The sequence below is a fragment of the Metopolophium dirhodum genome, chromosome 4 (assembly GCF_019925205.1).
Source record: "Metopolophium dirhodum isolate CAU chromosome 4, ASM1992520v1, whole genome shotgun sequence".
NCBI lineage: Eukaryota > Metazoa > Arthropoda > Insecta > Hemiptera > Aphididae > Metopolophium > Metopolophium dirhodum.
The window spans coordinates 39,678,660-39,700,553 of record NC_083563.1 but is presented as its reverse complement, the minus strand read 5'-3'; the positions used below and the strand labels follow the sequence as shown (position 1 = coordinate 39,700,553).

The window sequence follows — 21,894 nt, the reverse complement described above, 5'->3', positions numbered from 1 at the left end:
AAAAAGCCCGGGGAAAAAAAGTATCGTTAATTATTGATTTTTTGATTTTTAACTTAGGTACCTAGGTATTCTATATTATTATTTATTTCTATTTCATATGGTTTTCAAAAGTGTTGTCAATAGTATTATATACAGTTTCATAAATATATTATATGATTAGGTACCTAATTATAAACAATGTTTGTTGTTTAGTGTACTTACCTATTGTTATTAAATAATATTAAAATTACACAAAATAAATCTAGATTTAAATATGAAATTAAAAAGGCAAATTTAAAAACATACCCAATTAAAAAATTATAAATATTTATATTGTTAATATTAATACGGTAACCGGTAAGTTGAAGTAATAATATATTTTGGCAGTTTCAAGTATACCCACCAATAATATTTTTAAATTACAACACAAAACTAGAATCGTTATTCTTCATTTAAATATCTAATTTAGACCAAATATGAACTTAAATAACTATAAAAAAAAACAGTGTTTACATATTTTTTAGATTTTTTGGTTACAGAATTACTTGCGTTTACTCTGTTTTAAATTTAAAAATAAATAATAAATAATAACAATAGTTAGAGCTTAATCATTGAATGTTTAGTGTTTGTTGGAAAAGGGCTTTATTTTCCTATGACGGGGCTTTTATTTCGGGGCTTTTTTCTCCTAGATTCGATTACGATTACGTGACAACACGGCTTTAGATAGTCTGTTTAATATGGCGGTTTATGTTGCCAATTCAAATCTATTAACGTTATTTACCTCTATAGTCTAAGCGATTTCCTTGGTTCTACCACATTATGTCTGTCTACCTAACTTATACCTAAGTCAAGGAATCCAGTAAAACACTAGATCGTCTAGATCCTTTAACAGTTGGGAGTAGTCTGAATTAAACATCGAAAACACTTTCAGTATGTGTTCATTTAATTAGTTGTGTGAATTAAAACTAGGTATCTAATTAATTAATAAAAAAAAAACTTAAATGTTTGTCAATACTATACCTATTTGTTTGAATACCTAATTAATTTAAATTTGCTGTAGACAGGCACGTAGTCAGAAAATATTCACTAGGTGGGCCAATGTTAGATGGGCCCCCTACCTAAATATATTACCTTGTACAGTTGTAGGGGTGTTCGACAGACGAGTTGACGACCATAATAATAATATAATTCTATATGAAATATGAATCAATATAATGACAATACCCTTACTCAAAAGTATTTTAAAAATAGACATAAAAGTATACAACAGTCACTGTCTAGATAAGATAAGAATAACATGACATGCTAGTATACTATAATAATATGGTACCAGTGTTGGGCTTTAAATAGCAATTATTTCCTAATCAATCGTTGACGATATTATGATTTATAAAAAATAAATTATCACCGATTCTTAGTAGGAACAGAATTTAAATGTAATACAATATACATATTTTATTCCAGAAATGGACATGGATTGAATTTAGTTACGTAACTTATTTTAGATTCTAATTAAAACCCGATATATTTGGTTTTATTTGTGTAATATTTAGACAATATTAAAAATTTGAAATTTCATTTAAATTAAAAGCCCCCGTATAATAATGGGCCCCTCTGAATACTTTGGGTGGGCCGGCCTACGGCCGGACACATAATAGGGTGGGCCTGGCACACCCTGCCCCCCCCCTTAGCTACGTGCCTGGCTGTAGATAAAATATTAATATTAATATATTTTGGTGTAGGAGCTTGAATTTAGTACATGTTTATCAATACATGCGGTTCAGTTATGGAAGAAATGTCAAATAAATAGTGGACGATGCCGATGATGGTAGGTATACACAATTTCATTATTATATATTATTTCAACAAACAGAAAACATGTTTAGATTGTGTATTTGTGTCATCAAAATATTATATGTTAACAGTTTAGGACTTGTAGATACAATATATTAAAACTTTAAAGGTTAGGTAGCCTTTATTTCAAATATGGTTCTTGGAGGGCTTTTTCAAATCATCAATAACATTACTTATTAAATACAAATTGAATATACGTTTATTTTTAAATATAAAATTGTTTTTGTGAGATATTGTCAAGGAATCTAGTAAAACACTATATCGTCTAGATCCTTCAATAGTTGGAATTGATTTAAATTTTGAAGCTTTTATGTCTTATAATGATGGGTGCAGAAAAATAAATTGGTAACTAATCTAGATCTCGATGAAATCATTAATGAAGTCTCTCAACAAAGTGATTTGCTGTATAAAAGTCTAATGTTTTAAGTTTAAAATAAGAAATAAAAAAATTAAAGTGCTACTTTGAATTTTATCATTGTAAAAGACAAAAGTATAGTTTTATAATAAATTACCTACTAAGGATTTTAGTGAGTTTATACATCGGACAATACAAATGGGACTCTGTGTTTATAATTTCTCGGGCCGAATTTTTATCCCAATCCGTCCCTGTACCTAACCGACAAATCATTATCTATCCGATATACATTTTTTAATCATAACCAGTTTATAATGGAGGGTCAGGGATGGCTGGACAAGCTGGACAAGCTGTAGGTTTAGAATCCGACGTCTGTAGCGATTACGAAGCCTTCCTGGAAGACCTTGAACAGGCTAACCGAGCCAAGGGAGACATCAGGCTTGTAGTCAGGAGCAATTTCTACAATGCACCTGGAATGTCAAGTGGGGCTCCCATATGAATAACCTAACCTAACCCGAGAGGTGAGCTTCTCTCGGACTTCGCTGCCAATCTGGGACTTATCCTGGCCAACATTGGGGATACTGCCACCTTCGTAAGACAGTCCCTGACTGGTCCATCCTCGAGGACATCAACTTCAGCGATCATGCCTCCGTGTCGTTCAAGATCGACCCTCCATTCCTCTATGGTGTAATCGGTTACTAATAAATAATAATCTATATTGATATCATAATTTGTTAAGAAATATAATCAATTCGTCATCTTACCCGTCTCGACAACTTACCACAATCTCCCATAGTAAAAATGCCGAGATTTTTGAGGTCAGTATCTTTTTTGATAGAAAAGTGAATCTAGTTGGTACTTTTGGAAGGTAAACATTAAAAATCCCAAGCAGTATTCGTCAAGAGAAACAAAAAAAAGTGAAAAAGTGGTATTTTTGAAAAAAATTATTTTAACCCTTGAAAATGTCTATCAAATATTTATGTTAGCAATTCCCAAAAATGGTAAAATGTTTGAAATATTTTGACTCTTTTTGAGCTAGTTATAGCCTTAAGAAATTGTTCGAATTTTTAAATTTTTATAAGATTATTCTCGATTTTACTTGGTAAAAAAGCTTGAAAATGTTATGCTAGGTTCCTAATAAATTTAATTATAGGAAGTTCAAAAATATTAGATACATAGGCTCAATTATTTTTTATATGCATTTTAAGTTCTAATGTTGACAAAATTCAATTATATTTCGAAATATTTCAAACTAATTTTCAGTTAGAAATGTATAAAAGTTTTTTCCTTTATAGCTAACTTTAGAAATTTTAATAGTAGATTTTTCAAAAATGTTCATACCTTAAACAATAAAAGAAAAGTTACAGGAAAGAAACATACATTTTTTATGTGCGTTTGAATTTTGAATTTTTACGATAATGGATTTTCATTGGTGAATTAACGAATTTTCATCTATCGTAATATAAGTATTATTTTATATTTTGTTATAATTCAAAAACTAATAACTGTACACTTGAAATTTTCCCCTAATTTTAAAATGACTATTTTCCATATACATATAGTAATATTTTCAAAAAAATGTTGACTTATTTTGAGCTATTTATAGCTATAAGAAATTTTTTAAATATTGTAAATTATATTTCAGTTAGAAATTCATTAAAGTTTTATTTTTATACCTAGGTAACATTAGAAATTTTAATAGGAGGTTCTCAACAAGTTTTTTTACCTCTATCATAAAGAAAAACTGTTTTTTTTTTTTTTAACAATTGGTCCGTAAGACAATAAGATTGCAGTTGTCCCTGATAAGATTTAATTTTATCTATTAGCTAGGTACATATGACTCGTTTTCTATTTTTTTTTTTTTGTTCTTAATTATCTTCAGCAGTTCAGCAACATTGGCCATTACTCATTAGTTACAATTATTTTTTTTTTTTTTTAATTAGGTTATACAATTTTGCTTTAAAATTTGTGTGGTGGTCTCTGCGTCAGGTCCAAGTGCTGCGTCTAGGGTGTTGGGTATGTTGAGTTTGTCTGCGTATTGGAGGCATTCTGTGATTTTGTGGTTGACTATGAGAGTTCAGTTCCACAAAAATTGCTCATTGATTTATCTTCTTTATGAACATATTTTAATGATATTACTTTTAAAGCTTCATGTCAATTTATCGATGGTTAGGATAATAGCATTGCACTGCAAATTTAACAAGGACAGTAAGATACTTGAAGTTTGTAGTATTAAATAGTATTGTATATTTGTATTTAGTATTTATACAATATATAGTATTGAGCAATAAACTTTTATTTAAATACAATTTGTATTAGGTACAGTTCTATATTAATGAAACAATAATTATAGTAAATTCGTTTATTTATGCATTGTAAAAATATATTAATTAGTTTAAGTAAATTTATTTAATATAAGTGAGCTTGATAAATACATAAACCAGTGCATAGAATGTATGTATATTGTATATAATATATTGAATCTATTTAAGTATATAAAATAAATATCATCAAACCGTTAGTACATGGTTCACAATTTCATTTACAAAGTCATTGCAATCATTAAATTTATTGTTTTCAACAATCCAATCCCATTCTAAATGGTCATCCAAATCACATTCTGATGTTGCATCGTCAACTCCTAAAAACCATACACATTTGCATTAATAATAAAAATTACAAAAATAATAATTTATTTTCTTTAAACATATTAGATATTTAGACCTATTTTATATTTAACCTATGCACCTAAATATCTAATTATAAATTATACGAGTACAGACATTATAACACTTTTACTCAAAGAAAATACCCATGGTTTTATAATTTTATTCAACTTATCATAAATAATAATAACAACTACAAATACCTAGTTTAATAAAAATAAGATATTAAAATTAATAGTTTTTAATCAGTTAAAAATGTAATTAATATAAAAATCAAAGTGATTATACTCTGTTCCAAGAGAGAACATGCCACGGCTTGACCAAAATCAGCTTTTTGTGCATCCCCAAACAACACCCTGCCATGGGAGAACCAGTTTTGACAGCAGGGTGTCACGGGAGGAAAGGGGATCCACAGAACTAGCATGTTCAATTGTGAAACAGAGTATAGTATAACTACTTTTATTAAACCTTTTACTATATTTAAAATTTATGGGAATAAATAATTAAGCTATAATCCAAGTCTCAAATAGCAATAACAATTTTAGTACCAATACATTTATAATAGATTGCATATTTGCTCTTTAAATGTTATCAACAATAAAACAGTTGCATGCACTATTAATATTTGATCCAATTATCCTTTGCCAACTATTATTAATAAGTAGGTTATATAATATTATAAAGTGGTACCTTTAATACTTTATGTTCATATAACTATATGAAATAATCAATTTAATTTATTTTACCAAAGCACGAAGAAAGATATTTAGATATAAGATATCTTAATTTGTGTACTAAAGTAAAGTATTATAAGTTTAAGTTTTAAACCACAATGGTGTCATATTCTAAGTGGATATCACAATAGGTATTTAATTATATTACCTGAATAAGATAATATTATAAAATACTTACTAAAATCATAATTTTATTTTCTATTCAATATTTACCAAAGAATTATAAGGTGGTAATAAGTATAATACATACATGTATAGGAATTGCATGTACCTATGTAAATTCAGGCAACAATGTCAACAGTATAAAAAATAAAATAAATAAAATTAGTTTGCTAAGAATCTAGCAGTGCCAAAATAATAACAAACCCATTTTTGAATATGTAATAATTCAATGATATTATGCAGTAAAAAGCTGATTTATGTCAGATGTAGTCAGGATACAAACAAAATTGTAACAAAACAATGTATACCTACTCTCATACAGACTATAGAGTGTAACAAGAAGACCTGACAAATGAAATAACTTGTTTTAATCAATATTTTTCTATATAGTTTATTTACTTGTGTGCTATATACAATATACATAGACCTATTAACTTAAGTTTATATACATAATACCTACATAATACCACGTTTTTATTATTATTTTTTATTACTGACAGTATATAATTTTAAATCTGGTTTAAATATTTTTTGAAAATTTAAAAATGGCCTGTTGATAAATCTGGTTTATAGAAAAACCAGATTGTTGAGTGTTTTTTGTGTGCGTCAACACCTTTTGGGGCAGTAAAAAGGCTTTGATTTTTTACTTGTTTATTACATTCTGGTAGGAAAGTGAATCTAGTTAGTACTTTGGCAAGTTAAAAGTAAAAGATTCTCAGTACTTTTCAAAAGTGTCAGGAAAAACAGATTTTTTACACAAAATCAATTGATTTTATTTTTTGGTATAACTCTAAAAAAAATATAACCATAATTACATAAAATTTTCACTGAATGTTTACACTTGCATTTTCTATACACAAGGTTCCTCATAAGTAATTATAATAGCAGTTGAGGAGATATTAAAGATCCATAAGTATAAATATTTTCAAAATATCAAAAATGCTCAAATTATTTTATAGTTAAGACATAAAATGTTCAATTTTTATAGTTAAAAATTGAGTTTAGAACAGATTCTCATAAATAGTTTATAATGTAACTAAAAAATCTACAAAATATATGAATACCGTTTTTTTTATAGACATTTTAAGTTTAAATTTGGACAGAATTAGAAATTCAAACAAAGAATAACAGTTTTGGTTTTTTTGTTGTTAATTAAAAATATTTTTTGTGGGTACTTGAAACTTTTAAAGTATATTATTATATTTTATACACATAAACACATTTTTAATTTTTCCAGGCAAAAATGAATTTAACCTACTCTAGTAGTAATGCTTAATAGTATATTAAATTACTTTAATCACAATAATATCACAAAATATACTTAATAATATTATTGGGTGACAGACCGTCTTCGCTCGGAATCGTTTTTCGTGTACAATGATTTAAAATCATTAAATTCAAATTTAACACGTGATCCATTATAGTGACACTTAATGTATAGCAGAGCGTTACCCACTTACCCCAATTTTATTTTCAGTATTATAAAATAAGTTAAAGTTTTTATATTATATTTGTTGTGCAAGCATAAATGATATAAAAAAATAATTTAAAAATATTGATTAGAATTAATTATTTAATTTGTCAGGTCACCCTGTACACCCGGGTAATTATTTATTCAAGTAAATATGAGCATATCTAAAAATAGTTAAAAAAAAGAAAGAATATTGTTCCAGATCAGCCACAACTGCCAAGTAATAACATTTTTCTTCAAAAGACCTCTAAATATTTATATCTTAATTTTTTCGTCCGATTAATCAGCATTTCACTGTAGCAACAGTACCATTATATCAACATATCATTAAAATTATTAATTATCATTCAAAAAGAATTTAAACTGGAGACTTTTTCCAGAGACTAGTTCTGTGTAAGTACCCTGTATAAAGTTCCATCCTCTTTCTTTTCTTGTGCATTCATCTGCAGTGATTCTAATCAGTTTTAAATTATCATAATTTGATTTGAACCATGCAATATCAGTCTTTCTTCTAGCATCACTCACAATCCATATATCTTTTGAATGGTCTAAAATAATATATATTTTATTTTAAGAAATTACTATTTTTATGTATTATAGATAAGTTATGTAAATATACTAACTTTGATCATACATATCTATTGCCATACGACAAAAATAACCATTATCATTTGTGCGTACATTTTCACTCCATTCAATCATTGACTTTCTGTGTTGTTCCTTCATTTCACCATCACTGAGAAGCTCATCCAATTGAAGTGATTTAGTTTGGGCCCAGTGCTTTTTTATGGGGCCCGAAAGACGAATTATCACACATTTTTCTGATCCAATTCTATAATTGTTAAGTTTATATAATTGATTATCATAAATATAAAATTAACAGTATAATTTTATTCTACAAACAACATTTAACAACAACATATTCCATGGGACTTTTATTATTTCATCAAGTTATAAATTACCTATTTATAAATAAAAAAATGTTTAAAGTTCTTACAAGTATTTTACAAATTATTAAGTTTTTCTAAAATTTGATTTACAATAGTTTCTACTTCGGCCATTGCACCAATACCATGATCACCACACATTAATGTCTTAACAATTGGAGGAATCAGACAATATCCCCATGACGCCAACTTATCCACTTGATCTTTAGTTACTGGATGATTCCACATTTCAGTATTCATTGACGGACAAAACAATACTGGTTTTGAAACGTTCCAAGCTCTAACAATGCATGTTAATAAGTTGTCACAAATTCCTGCACTCACTTTAGCCATAGTATTAGCACTCAAAGGAGCAAGTACCAATAAATCTGCTTTTTTTGAAAGTTCTATATGCAAAACAGGATCTCCTCTAGTTTTCCAAGCATCCCATTCATTTTGATCAGTATAAACATCAATTTTAAAATCGTTTCTAATTTTATCGACATCTAAAAAATGTTTACTAGCTTCTGTGACGACTAATGTTGTGCAAATGTTCTTTTGAACGAGTTGAGATATAATATCTGGTATTTTGATTGCAGCAACACTTGCACTGCAAGCAATCAGCACATGCGGCATTGTTATTGAGTTGAATTACTGTCCTTGGTATTTTTGATGTCAGCCAATCCAAGTTTAGTCCATTCTTCTTTTGCCATCAAATCGTTTTGCATACGGCAATCCAAATAATCTTTGGCCTCTTGACGACACTGCGAATTGTCCCCGCTGTTAACACTTAAGCAAAACATGTATTTGTAAGCAGTTTTTTTACACTGGCCTTGGTGATCTAATGGGAAACTACCCTTTTCAGGAGGTGTTGGTTGAAAACTTTTTTGGCCAAAAGTTGCAGAAGACATGTGGATACGCAATAATTATCCAACAAGAACAAATAGGATTCACAGAACAATGAAATTCTTAACCATGGAATACACTTTAATGATTATAGGTAATATACAAACTTATTATTATTTATTACAGAATAGAGAACAAAATAAATTGTAGAGCTTTTTTTTTTATAGTAGCTACACCATAGAGTATTAATTTATTGCTCTCACTTAAAAATTGTTAATATTTCACCAGCTATCAGTAATATATCACAGTTCACCGAATGAATAAATTTATGTGATACTGTGATAAGAACAATTACGATAATGGTATCTTACTTTTTCAACTTTTCACTTTTCACATCATAGTTCATACAATGGTAGCATAATAATATATTGTAACGCCGTGTTAAAACTCATTAAAACAAAAGTAAAGTCCAATTGTTTTTCCATTGATCGCACAAGTTGTAAATTAGGTGCTCAATTTGAAAGGAATATAGGATGGCCCTTGCACATTAACTAAATCTAAATTTAACATAGGTATTTAACCGATTATTATTATTCATATAAATCATTAATTAGTAATAAAACAGTCTAAGTGTATTACAGTTTATTATACAAAGGTTATAATATTATCTTAGCTACAATCAATTCGTACGATATAAAAATGTCTAAGTTGCGATTACATTGCACGTCTTCCCATTTCCTGAACTTCTTTTCTACTATCAATATTTTGTGTTATAAATACAGAGTTGATCCGGAGTATTGTGATTTCTTTTCGTATAAAGTTGATCCTCATGTATTGCTTACGTTTGATGCGTTCGAAGTTTGTTCTGGTGTGGGACAGGTCTTTATCAACCACCGTCGCGGTGACTTGCACGGTGTCCGGGTCCAAAACGGGCCTGCCGATCAGCGTGAAGTCTTTGCCGCCGACCAACAGCACTTTTTGCAACTTGATACGATCCCCGACATTTGGGGGCCAGTAACCGTCGATCAGCACCAGATCGTTGTCGGTGACTTTGAACTGCTTGCCGCATATGTGTACGACGGCAAACAATCGGTTACTGTTTTTTACTGCTTCGTTGACGGTTTGTATTACAGTGTCGGAAAACGTTTTGTGCGCGATCGTATTGTCGACAACATATTCCTGACTGATTGGCGCTGAAAACGATCGCACGTTTAGGCTCGACGCAGCGGCAACAGCTATTCGGTTTGTGGACACGGTTTGAACGGTTTTGCTCGCGAGCTTCAGTAATTTATTGCACAGCATTATAGCTGTCCGAGGTGTTTGGACACAAGTAAATTTAGTAACAGCTCAAAAACTATCCGAGTAATCAATCACATGGATAAATATTATAATATGAAACCGGACATGATACGACAAACGTTAATAAAACAATTAATAATAGGTATTAGGTAGCGTTTAAAGACTCAAGTTTAAAATGTTTAAATATTGAGAATTTCGATTTACGAATTTTTACATAACCTCAAAATCCAGAAACTATTATCTGGACGATAAGAATATTATTATTATTATTATTATTATTATGTATTAGAATATTTCGAAAAATATCGTAATTAAAAAGCTTTTCAGTAGACATAATATTATTGCAGATAGACCCTATGGCCGTGTATTATTGCGAATAAAATATTATGTTTGGTAAGGGCGTAGTGACCAGTGACGTAGCCGCGTTCAGAGGGTAATTTTTATATTATACAATTTATAAGAAATCCGACACAATAACAATTCAACTGTTAATACGGCGGTGGTGGCTAGACTGTCAGCATGTAGTCGCGGGGAGCGGTTTGGTTAATGATTATAATCACAACAACAACATCACAATAACAATTCCTAATTCCTATTCTAATTTTCATTGAACGCTATTCATGAAGTACGAAATCCAAATTTGTCATAGCATTGTAATCGTTACATTTACCTAACGTTCGTAAAATATTTTACTCTCGGACGATTAGACATTGAGATAATATTATCTTACGGGTTTTTATTTTATTAATTTTTACGCCGTCGTCAAATCGCGCGCGATAAGGGCACGACGTTACACTGTTACAGTATCACTCATTTGACGACGAGTTGGCACTATATTATAGGCAATCTACCAACGCTCATCTACACGTTAAATGTCATCGATTAATAATATTATATCGGTCGTCACCTTTTGTGGATCGCGTCCGTTATGTAATCCTTTCCGCATTTCCGCTTGCCGCTGAACACGTACACGGCCTTGGGGCGTTGACGCTCGGCCACTGCAGCTCCAGACATGATCTACACCTATGTGGCCACGTAATATCGATGTCTCGGCGGTGACCAGTGACGAGTTACGACTACGGCCCGACACCTGAGCGGTGAACCGCTTGCGCGTGACTCGTCGCGCGTCCGCCGCCAATGGTTCTTAAAACGGCGTCAGAACTGAGCGTAGAATTAGTGTAGAACGCTGAACGGCGGCTACAAAAATTATAATTGCCCAACTATCAAGCCCAGTGCTTATAATGATGATTAATGGTAATAATATTATGAATTATGATATTGTTGATCAAACATTTTTCAAACAAATAATAATGGTCGACGGACGCTTCCCATGCCGGACGATTCATTGAATTATTTTAACCTCTAAACCGTCGAGGTGAACCAACACGGTCGTAGTCTGCGTTTCGAGCCCATAATGGGTGTATTATGATACTTGCTTGTTGCTTACCTACCAAAATAGTATTCATTTTGTACGCCTAAGTACCTAGGTAGTTAACGCGTCCATGAGTCGTGGGTAGCTATGTTTAACCTATATTTATAATCGCACGATTCTATATTCTGACAGAAATGAATCATTATCCTATTGACTTTATAACGATTATGTCATTAAAAAATAATAATATTATGCACCTAATATATTATTATTATAATAATTGCACGTACCTATTACGCGTTAATGCAGTAGAACAGAGTATTATATAGCTATGAATAGATGCGAAAAGTGCGTGGCCAATGTTAACTATGATGCCTATAATATCACAGAATAAGACAATATCATGTCTATATCTTGCCTATTTCTTTTATCTGTTTAGTATATTATTACTATGTATATTATATTGTATCTACAGGGAATTTCTGAAACTGAAATGCACGTAATAGCAAATCAAACTACTTTTTATTTACAGAGTGATCATATTAACTTATATTCTAATTTACGTCTTATTATGCTCATTTGTACAGATTTTTCTCAACATAAATGTATGTCATATATTTTATTTTTGAAACACGCTTGATATATTATTATGATTACAATGAATAATAATTATTATTATCATTATATTAAAAAACCTATAGTACCTACCTAGTATGTAAATTAAAAAAAAAAATCTATTTATTTATAATTTTCATAATATTGATAACACGGCAATTAGATTGTATTTTATATTCTGTGATTTACTGATTTACCTAATTCTCTGTTTATATTATCATTTTGGTTTTTTTCGGGGATCGTGAAATTACGTTCAATATCATTTTGTTTTATATATTTTTAAATATGAAAATGAGATCTTTGATGCCAGACATCTCAGTAACTACTCATCCGATAATCATGCGTTTTTTTTTAATAATAGGTTTTAAGCATAGTAAAGTGTTTCCTCTATCGATGTGGGGTCTCTAGATATTGTATTGACTTATGTACCTATGGTATTCGTGCTTTAATGTGCTGGTATTGAAAATGTATAAAAAAAAGTATTATTTGAACGTGAACAGCGGTAAAATATTACCGAAATACACAAATGTATCACCACATGTTTTTTAATTTTTCCCGGGCGAAGTAAGGTTTTACAAATAGAGTACCTATATCTCAAAGAAAGTTTTTAAATGTTTTCAACCCCTATAGGTAGGTAGCTAAAGTGTAACTCACACATGTATTTCTTTTCAGTCCGTGAGAAACCAATATTCTTTTGGTTTATTTAAATGGTTGCCACTGGTTAGTTACATAATAAGTAATAATTAGTATAAATGTGGCATACACATTATTTTTCTAAATATATTTTTTTTTAAAAACTAAATCTTTGGCACAGACGAGGTAGGGCAGGACAGCTAGTATTATATACGTAAACAAATATTTGATTTTCATGAGCTAAAACGAAAATCCTGTGGGAGCCATCCTGTAAAAACCTATAGGGGTTGAAAACAAAGCTGTAAAACCTTGGTGAATCTGAAGGAATATGGCGTGTTCAAAATGTGGTGCCAATTGGTTCGGTGGTTTTTGAATATAAGTCCAATCCAAATGTGCATTCATTTTTATATAAATATATAGAAAATTACCATTTACTTATTAAATACGTTTTTAATTACCAATACCATTATTATTATTTATATGAAATTATTGTATATTATTATTATTTTATAAGCATTAAAAACACAGTTAAGTATATTATCATGTTATAGCCTAAGGGGCAAAGGCTATGGCATAATGTTCTCATAATGCATAATATTATATACTTAATCATATATTTCATATTTGTTTTGCTTTTTCAAATACGACATTCAATATAATATAATAATATTATTATTGTTTATAAATTAACATTTAAAACAAAATATTTACAAGTAAGACTAGGTAGAGAAATAATTATTATGTATGCCTTATAATAATATCAATGTTAATAATTTTAAAACGTTCTTCTGCACAGTAATGCACCTATTTTGCCTATACAATACGCCTATGGGCTATAGTAACAAATTCTGAAAATGAAAATGATAGTTATATTACACTATTAACTGATAGAATATTAATTGTTGTAGAGATTTAAAGAGATCAAAAATATTGTAAATATAAATATTTTTACTGTTGAATTTATTGAAGTAGGTAATATCATATTATACTATACTCGCTTATAGTATGATAAATAAGTTGCTTTCTATAAATTGTTTATTAACTTTGGCAATTACAATAATTTTTACAGCGATAGGTATACGTTGAATACGTTCAATAACCTATACCATTATAATATTATATTATGTTTCCCAAACGTCAGTTACAGAATCACCCAATCTCAATCCAAATTCTTCAGTATAGCTATGGAGAGCAAATTCAATTCTTATGTTAATATGGTATTCCATATAACGCGCAAGAACCCTTACAATACATATTAAGTTGTTTTCACGAGTGTTCTTTATGAAATGTTGATAACAACGTGTACCTACCATCTAAAATCTTCTTTTCTATTATAATATAGGGAGTATGTTTTTTTCATTCACACAAAAAATTCGCATAAATTATCTGAAGCAAAATGTTAGCACAATATAATACCTTATACCTTATTTGCCTTCGTAATTCTTGCATACAACTCTAATATGCTATAGTAGCTATAACCTATGTATATTAAAAACCCTTAAAATATTATTTAACTTGTTTAATCTAAATTTAATGATTGTAAATAAATATAATGGTTTTTATTTACTAAATTATATTTCAATAAAATAGGTACTAAACAAATATTTTATTTAATTACTAATTACTTGTGAATGTACTATTTTAATAATATTATCGTTGATATATTGTAAGGACACAACATTTGTTCAAATATTTTGATCGACCAAACGCTAACACAATAGGTACGTACGTAGTACGTACACAGAAAAATGTTTCACTCACACTCGCCTACGCACTCGGACTTGGAAACTTGAAGGATGACACATTGTCCAAAGGGCGTTGTTGAAGGGATTTGCGATTCACGGAATACTTATCTATATCTTCAGTTGTGGCTTGTGAGTTCCTTTTTCAGTCATATGTGATCTTCAGAGGCAAGGTATAATAGGTACGACACGCGTTTATTATTAAGTGAACAACTAACCGTATAAAACCATAAAATACGTGGCATTTGCCATTACGTGACGAAACAAATAATAATGACAGTCTGTGTATTTGTTCCTTTCGTTAATGACGTGTACTTGAGGAATATCGATTTCTGCAGCTGGCGAACGTGCCATTATTTATTATATAATATATATTAAATACATCTTATAATCTAATACACAATAAAGCATAGGCTCAAATAGCCTAATTGTTTTATTATCATATTTATAATATATTTAAAAATGATATAATATACTTATAGTACCTACTAAGTACTGACTGTTAAGTTGGGGGGGTTAGTAGAAATTTAGAGGGACTAAGTTCTCTGAGCCCCCTCTATTTGCACTAATCTTGAATGGTACCTATATAGTAATATTATTACATTCGTTTTTAATTTAATTATTATTAGTGTAAATATAGTACGTACCTACACATTGCACGATTATTCATACTTTGTTGGCGAAGTTTCCAATTTTCACGATTCCAATTTTATGAAATATATTATGAGTTATGACATACCTAATTATGAAAATTACGGTTATGTGTAGTTATCACAGTCACTGCACTTCCCCAACAATCGGTATCTACTTACTCCTTTTATGTATCATATATTTTCATTAGAATTCATGAATCATGCATATGCCATGCTTATCATAAATGCTAATCATGTCTGATGGTAACATAATACCTAGGTATTACATATTATATAGATAGGTAATACCTTTTATTGATAATTGATCGATGATTGGTAATACCTGCCATTTATAAATTTGTGTAAGTGCATTTTATTGGTAATGTAATTTTGATAAATTATATTTATTATAACATTATAATAAATATTTGAAAATAAAATAGTTTAAAAATACACTTATGTTTTTATTACAATAATGACTACATAATATAAAAATAATTTAATATTGTAGGTATATGATAATATTGTATGTGCAATATCAAATAATTATGTACCTATACAGATTTAAATTTTAGATTATTTTAAAATCTTTTTGGTTGGTCTACACTCTACAACAAAACTTCTTCCTCCATTGTTGAGTGTTGACGATCACCTTACTTTTTTAGACTGGCGTAGTCATATTTTAAATTAAGATTGAAGACTATTTTTAATAAAACTCATTGATTAATAATAATTAATAACACATTAAAACCACATTCGATGAGGTCCCTATAATATTTTTTTGCAATTTTCATCATAAGTTAGTTTTTTCTCAGATTTGGTACAAGAAATTGTTTACGTAGGTTAGAGCACAAATGTACAATATACTAAGTAAATCAAAAATTAATCTCTCTAATATCTCATCATTTAGATAGAATATTTTATCTATTGTGAAATGTTATATTTTGTATTTAACAAAAACAGTTTCAAATCCGTAAGAGTATATAAATATAATACATATATCGTGTAAGCAGGTCAGTACAGCATCGTTTTAAATTTACCTACATTATAATATGTCATGCCGTGTTTGTAATCTACATAATATCAATATTTGTTGTAACCATGATTGAACGAAATAGAATCCTGAATTGGTGAAATATGTGAAGACATTTTTGAGGTTACATTATTTGTTTTTTAACTAACACTGCACATTTTGTGGACAATAGTTGTTTGCCTCCGATAGAACTTCTGGTTCCCTTGTGTATCAGTTTAATATATTACACTTCATTAAACGCTTCGAACAAGAGCGAAAAATATCATGTTTAAATGACTGTTGGTACTACGCAGTTACAAAAGGTATACTAAATACTTATACAACAACAGTTAACAACTTACTGTACATTACAAAAAATATTTATGACCTACCTATTATAATATTAATCATGGTAAAGTGATGTACTTATCTATTACAGCAAATAGGAAGTAAGTACCTATAATATAACAATATTATGTTAAACTTGTAGATTGTGCAGTTATATTTTGTACGACGACCTCGAGAACATTTTAATAACTATTCAGTAGGTATATATTATGCACACATGATAATAGAAAAAATATTCTAAAAAACGAGTGAATTGTGGTCAAGGATGGCCAGATAGGTATTATATAAAATTACTTATTTGCAAGAATCTAAGTTACGTTTGTAAATTAAATAATGATTGTATATCAACACAAATATATTGGTTTAAGTTATGAACTATAACTTTTCTTAGTTCATGGTTTAAGCTACTGATTTTTAATCAACATAAAGTTCATGCAACTATTTTTCAAAAATTATACGTAGGTATGCAGTACTAAAAGAAGAATGTATTATATTTAACAAATAATTTATTATTAATTGCTTATAGTAATATAATAATTGTCTCATTTAAAACAAAATACATGAAAATTAAATTACTAAAACATATATATAGCTGGTATTCAAATATCAAGTATAATTAATAAGTATAATAATTCATTATAATTTAAATTTTTAAGTATAATATTTAAGAGTACAATTTTTTTAAAAATGTTATAACAAATATATAGTTCTTTTCGATGGGAAATAAATCAAATTGGTTTATTTGTATATAATTTTTAATAATTAAATTCGTTAATATATATTAAATATTATAATTGTAATGAGAATCTATAATTTGCAGGACAATATTTCGTTTTCTATCAACGTCTACGAAATATCAAGGTAATGATTGTTCAAAACATATCTATATAGGTAAGTCTTATTTGTATAAGACTGATTTTTAATGGATGTATACAAATATGTCATGATGTATCTACCTATCTACCTAATTTCATAGATTTAAATGTCATGTCATGGTCAATAATTATAAGTCAACAATATAAAAGTATTCTGTATGTCTTTGATTTTAAATATTTTACCTAATTTTATATTAAGTAAAGATATTTTTGTAATTAAAATATATTTATATTTCATATTATGCATTAATATAAAATAACGATGACCTCACTTACGTCGATAAAAAACAATGCTATTTTTATTGTACATAATATGCATGTCATCGTATTCGATATCTGAGTAATTATTACAATGCGATTCTGAACATCCTAAATACCTTATCTACCTAATTATAAGTAATTCTGAATATTTTATACGATCTGATTGTACCTATTCGTTATACGTCCAATTATCGTATTTAATTGTTGTCACACGGTGAGTTGGGTTTAAGGACCAGCCATTGATTCTTATCGACTATGCAATATATTATAAACAATACATAATAATTTACAGTATGCATGTTTTTTTGTCAATACGCAAGTTTCGCTTCTTAAGGGTAGTGTTATATAATAATAAAGGATACATGTAGCCATATTGTTATATTAGTATATTATTACACTAGATTACATATTACATATAGTATGATACAGTCTCCACGCAGTCCATGGAGACTTTGGGGGGACGGCGGACTAATTCGCTTCCTGCGCCGGAACGGTTTATTTATTACAGTGTTTCACGAAGCGTGATCAATCCCATTGTATCCTTTAATTATGCATTTATTCGAATTCAAATTCTTGGGATTTTTTTAAGTATATATACTTAAAGACCATATTTTAAAATGTATATAAATTGTTAATGGAATATTTAAGGAGTGTGACGGTATAATAATAGGTACTATTATAGTAGTACTATTTTTTTTTTGAAATCGAGAACCTCCCTTATTCACAGTGAATCGTTAAGCAGATAATGCTTTTTAAAATGTTCATGTACTAAATTATGTTCTAAAAATAATTGTCCATTATAAATGTATTGATACTTACATAAAATATAAAAAGTTATATTTTCAGTAATATTTAGTCAAAACTTATAATAATTATTACACAAACATATTTTGTAAATTCTAAAACACCCATATAAATATATAATACATATAGGTACCCATAATTAATCATAAATTCGATACCTAGTTGAAGTTGTACACAACAATATAAATCACAGTGTAACTCAAAAGTAAAAACTATCGGTCTCTACTCTCTAGGCAAATATATAGATTACTTAGCATACATTATTTAAAATTCATTAAAAATTCTACCATATTTCTATTTTTTATACATTTTTATAGATAAATATACTACACATTATACATTGTTCGGCTGATTAACTTAACTGGATTTTAAGGTTTTTTTTTTTAGATTCTTAAATTGTAAATTATGAATTAAGTAAGAGGTAAGCAAAAATAATTTAATGGGCCTATACCTATATTTTTATAATCTGTGTAAGGTTTTATAATTTTTTATTTGATAATACTACTATAGGTAATAAATTATATTTCGTGTATTGAATATATTATGCGTACCTTAAACATAGGAACTTACTATTATTGCTATAGAATTATAGCCATGATAACCAAACTTGAATGCAACATATTCGCATAGGTGGAAATCCATTACAATTTCAGGGGGGCTAACATTATTAACATCAATGTAAGCGGGGGCTTCGATCATACAAAACTAAAAAAGGAAGGGAATTGATTGATTTTTGTGAGGGCTAAGCCTCCTAGCTCAAGCCCCCCCCCCATGTTCTGCAATGCGATAGCCGTGCTCCTGAAATGAGACATAAACCTACCCATATTATTATAAATTATAATGTAGGTATGGATATTAGATATGGTTTTATTGTACTGATCTTTGAAAAATATGTTTATAAACTTTGTAATTAAAACTTAAAACGAACTTCTTTCCTCCCTCGATTAAAATTAATTAAACAATTGCAAATATAATATTTTAATAATATATAAGCATCTACATAGGTACGAGGACATATTAGGTACTGTATTAATTATTAACTAAATATATACATTATATAATAATATATATAAAACTGATAAAGTATAAAAGAATTATAGCTGAGTGGATATTTATACCAATTATAAGTCAGTAAACATTGAGTTATCCCAACTTAACAACAGACAGTAGAGGAGCTCGGGTTCTTCAAAACTATATAAGATAATTTCAAGGCTTAAAAACACGATATTATTTATTTTTGTATTATGTGTTGAAGTTCATATTGTGGAGTACTTTCTGAATTTTACAACTGAAATTTATGTTAGATAACATGTTATTATTTGTTATGAGTTCGGAGTCTCTCTCAGTGCTTATTTTTAAATAATTATAATCAACCAATTATTATTAAATATATTTAAATTTTTAAGTAAAAAAAATAAACAGCATACGGTTTTTTTAAATATTATGTTAGTGTTGTACAGTGATAAACTACCTAAATTATATTATAGACATGATACATTTTTAAGGTAAGGGCCAAACCTCAAAAAGTACAAGAAAAATTAAAGACTATTTAAAGCAATTAATATTGTTACACAAATAAAATTTTTTATATGGGGCGAGGCTGAGTGGCGATGTTTCTAGAATTTAATGGTGCTAAACCCTCAAAATGTTCGTTTGTTTTATTTTAGAATACTTTAGTCTTTATATTAATACTATATTATATTATAATAATATCACAAATACGTCTACATTTATTGTCAATAATAGTTGTAAGAAATTCACCTTCTAACAATACTATTATAATATTTTATATGACCATGGTTCAATAAAAATTTTGTTGTTACATAATATTATAAAATTAACTAGATTTTCAAACTATTAAAATATTTTCTATAAATGTCACTAAAATAATTTTTCTTTAGGCCAAAACGCTTGAAAATGTGATAAAAGCAGGTTCTTTATAAGTTGTTATAATAGCAGTTTAAAAATATTAAAAATACATTTTTTTTATAAGAATTTTGTATTCAAATTTGGATAAAATTAGGGTTACTGGTATTTTTCCCAAAGCAAAATTCAGAATTTCCGAAAGAACTTTTTCCGGAATGGTATTTTTTTTGAAAGTCCGTAAACCCTAAACCTTTTTCCCCGAATCGATATTAAAATTGATAAATTATAATAATATATTATGTATAAAATAAAAGTGAATTAATAAAATCAATATTAATTTAGAACACATATGTTTAATAATTATTATAATAAATGCTGTAATGTGATAACCTATGTTATCAAGGCCTTTATGGCTTTATTTAAAATAATAAAAATAAATAATTACATAATTTTATTTTTTATATTATAAAAATAAAATGAATAATATATTATTTATTACATACAATACATTTTTACAAAACAATATTATGTGCGATTGCCCTCAAAATTGTAACTTTGGCTGAGCTCTTATTTTCCGTCCTAGAGACCTAGACTCAGCTCCGAGATCATTATCTCTATATTAGTTTGTCTTTTTTGGAACTCACTGAGAACTGAGTAAAGGTCAGGATAACGTTTTACAATAACGAGTTGGAAGCGATTATGCCACCCCTCGCTTACATTTGTTTTATATGAACCAGTTAGAGCTGTTCGGTGTTGATTCCAAATGTCTGGTGGATAACGTGGAAGAATCCCTCTTCTGTTCCTCAAGCTATTACTCCAATAATATAATTTTTTTCAAAATATTCACCCAACATTTTAATTTCAGCCATGATGCGGAAAAGTAAAATAAAATAAAAATAATTTTGCTATAATTTTGCTATAATTTACAATAAAACACTAATTTTATGGATAATTGAAAATGGAAGTATAAGTGTATAATAAAGGGTGATAGCAAGCAAATAATACGTGACTCTACAGTTACAACGATTACAACAGTGTGGTGATATCGATACAAAATACAAATCATTTAAAATAAATGTTCATGTAGCGAAGTTATATAGGCACATGTCGTTATTGTAGCTACTGTAAAGTGCGATAAAGGCAAGATACCCGTACTTTTTTTGTAAATGCTATCTTTATTGCATGAAAAAAAAATCATTGATGGATTTGAATGTATAGCAAAAGCTGTATTTTAGTTATAGGTATAAAATATAATATGTATATCATGTAAAACGCTCTTAAATTCAATTTTGAAATTTTTTATCTCGGGAACAATGACCGTCGGGAAAAATGAGTTCGGGAAAAAAGATTTCGGAGTTTCGGATTTTCTGGAAAAATACCATTCGGGATATAGTTCATTCGGTAAAAACGAAGGGTACCTGAAATTAGATATATAAACGGAG

The 21,894-nt window shown here is 28.5% G+C and overlaps 3 protein-coding genes across 4 annotated transcripts; all 3 read right to left on the bottom strand.

Moving 5' to 3' along the window:
* Positions 1-3,867: 3,867 nt before the first annotated feature.
* On the bottom strand, positions 3,868-11,309 carry LOC132942971 (phosphopantothenoylcysteine decarboxylase-like). Of its 2 annotated transcripts, XM_061011708.1 has the most exons (4): positions 11,200-11,309; positions 7,845-8,053; positions 7,623-7,769; positions 3,868-4,829 (listed from the first exon to the last, which is right to left on the bottom strand). In XM_061011708.1, the coding sequence occupies exons 1-4, from the start codon at positions 11,304-11,306 to the stop codon at positions 4,699-4,701; spliced, it is 594 nt and encodes a 197-aa protein (XP_060867691.1). In that variant the 5' UTR covers positions 11,307-11,309; the 3' UTR covers positions 3,868-4,698. The 2 variants fall into 2 exon arrangements, with proteins under 2 accessions (XP_060867691.1, XP_060867690.1); XM_061011707.1 differs by lacking the exons at positions 3,868-4,829; positions 7,623-7,769; positions 11,200-11,309 and adding an exon at positions 8,262-8,783 and having other exon boundaries at positions 7,915-8,053.
* Positions 8,786-9,603, bottom strand: LOC132942973 (cytochrome c oxidase assembly protein COX19-like). Its single transcript, XM_061011710.1, has one exon. The coding sequence runs from the start codon at positions 9,056-9,058 to the stop codon at positions 8,786-8,788; it is 273 nt and encodes a 90-aa protein (XP_060867693.1). The 5' UTR covers positions 9,059-9,603.
* On the bottom strand, positions 9,621-11,109 carry LOC132942972 (large ribosomal subunit protein bL21m-like). The gene has a single exon (XM_061011709.1). It carries the CDS (start codon positions 10,293-10,295, stop codon positions 9,708-9,710), a length of 588 nt encoding a protein of 195 aa, XP_060867692.1. The 5' UTR covers positions 10,296-11,109; the 3' UTR covers positions 9,621-9,707.
* Positions 11,310-21,894: the final 10,585 nt, after the last annotated feature.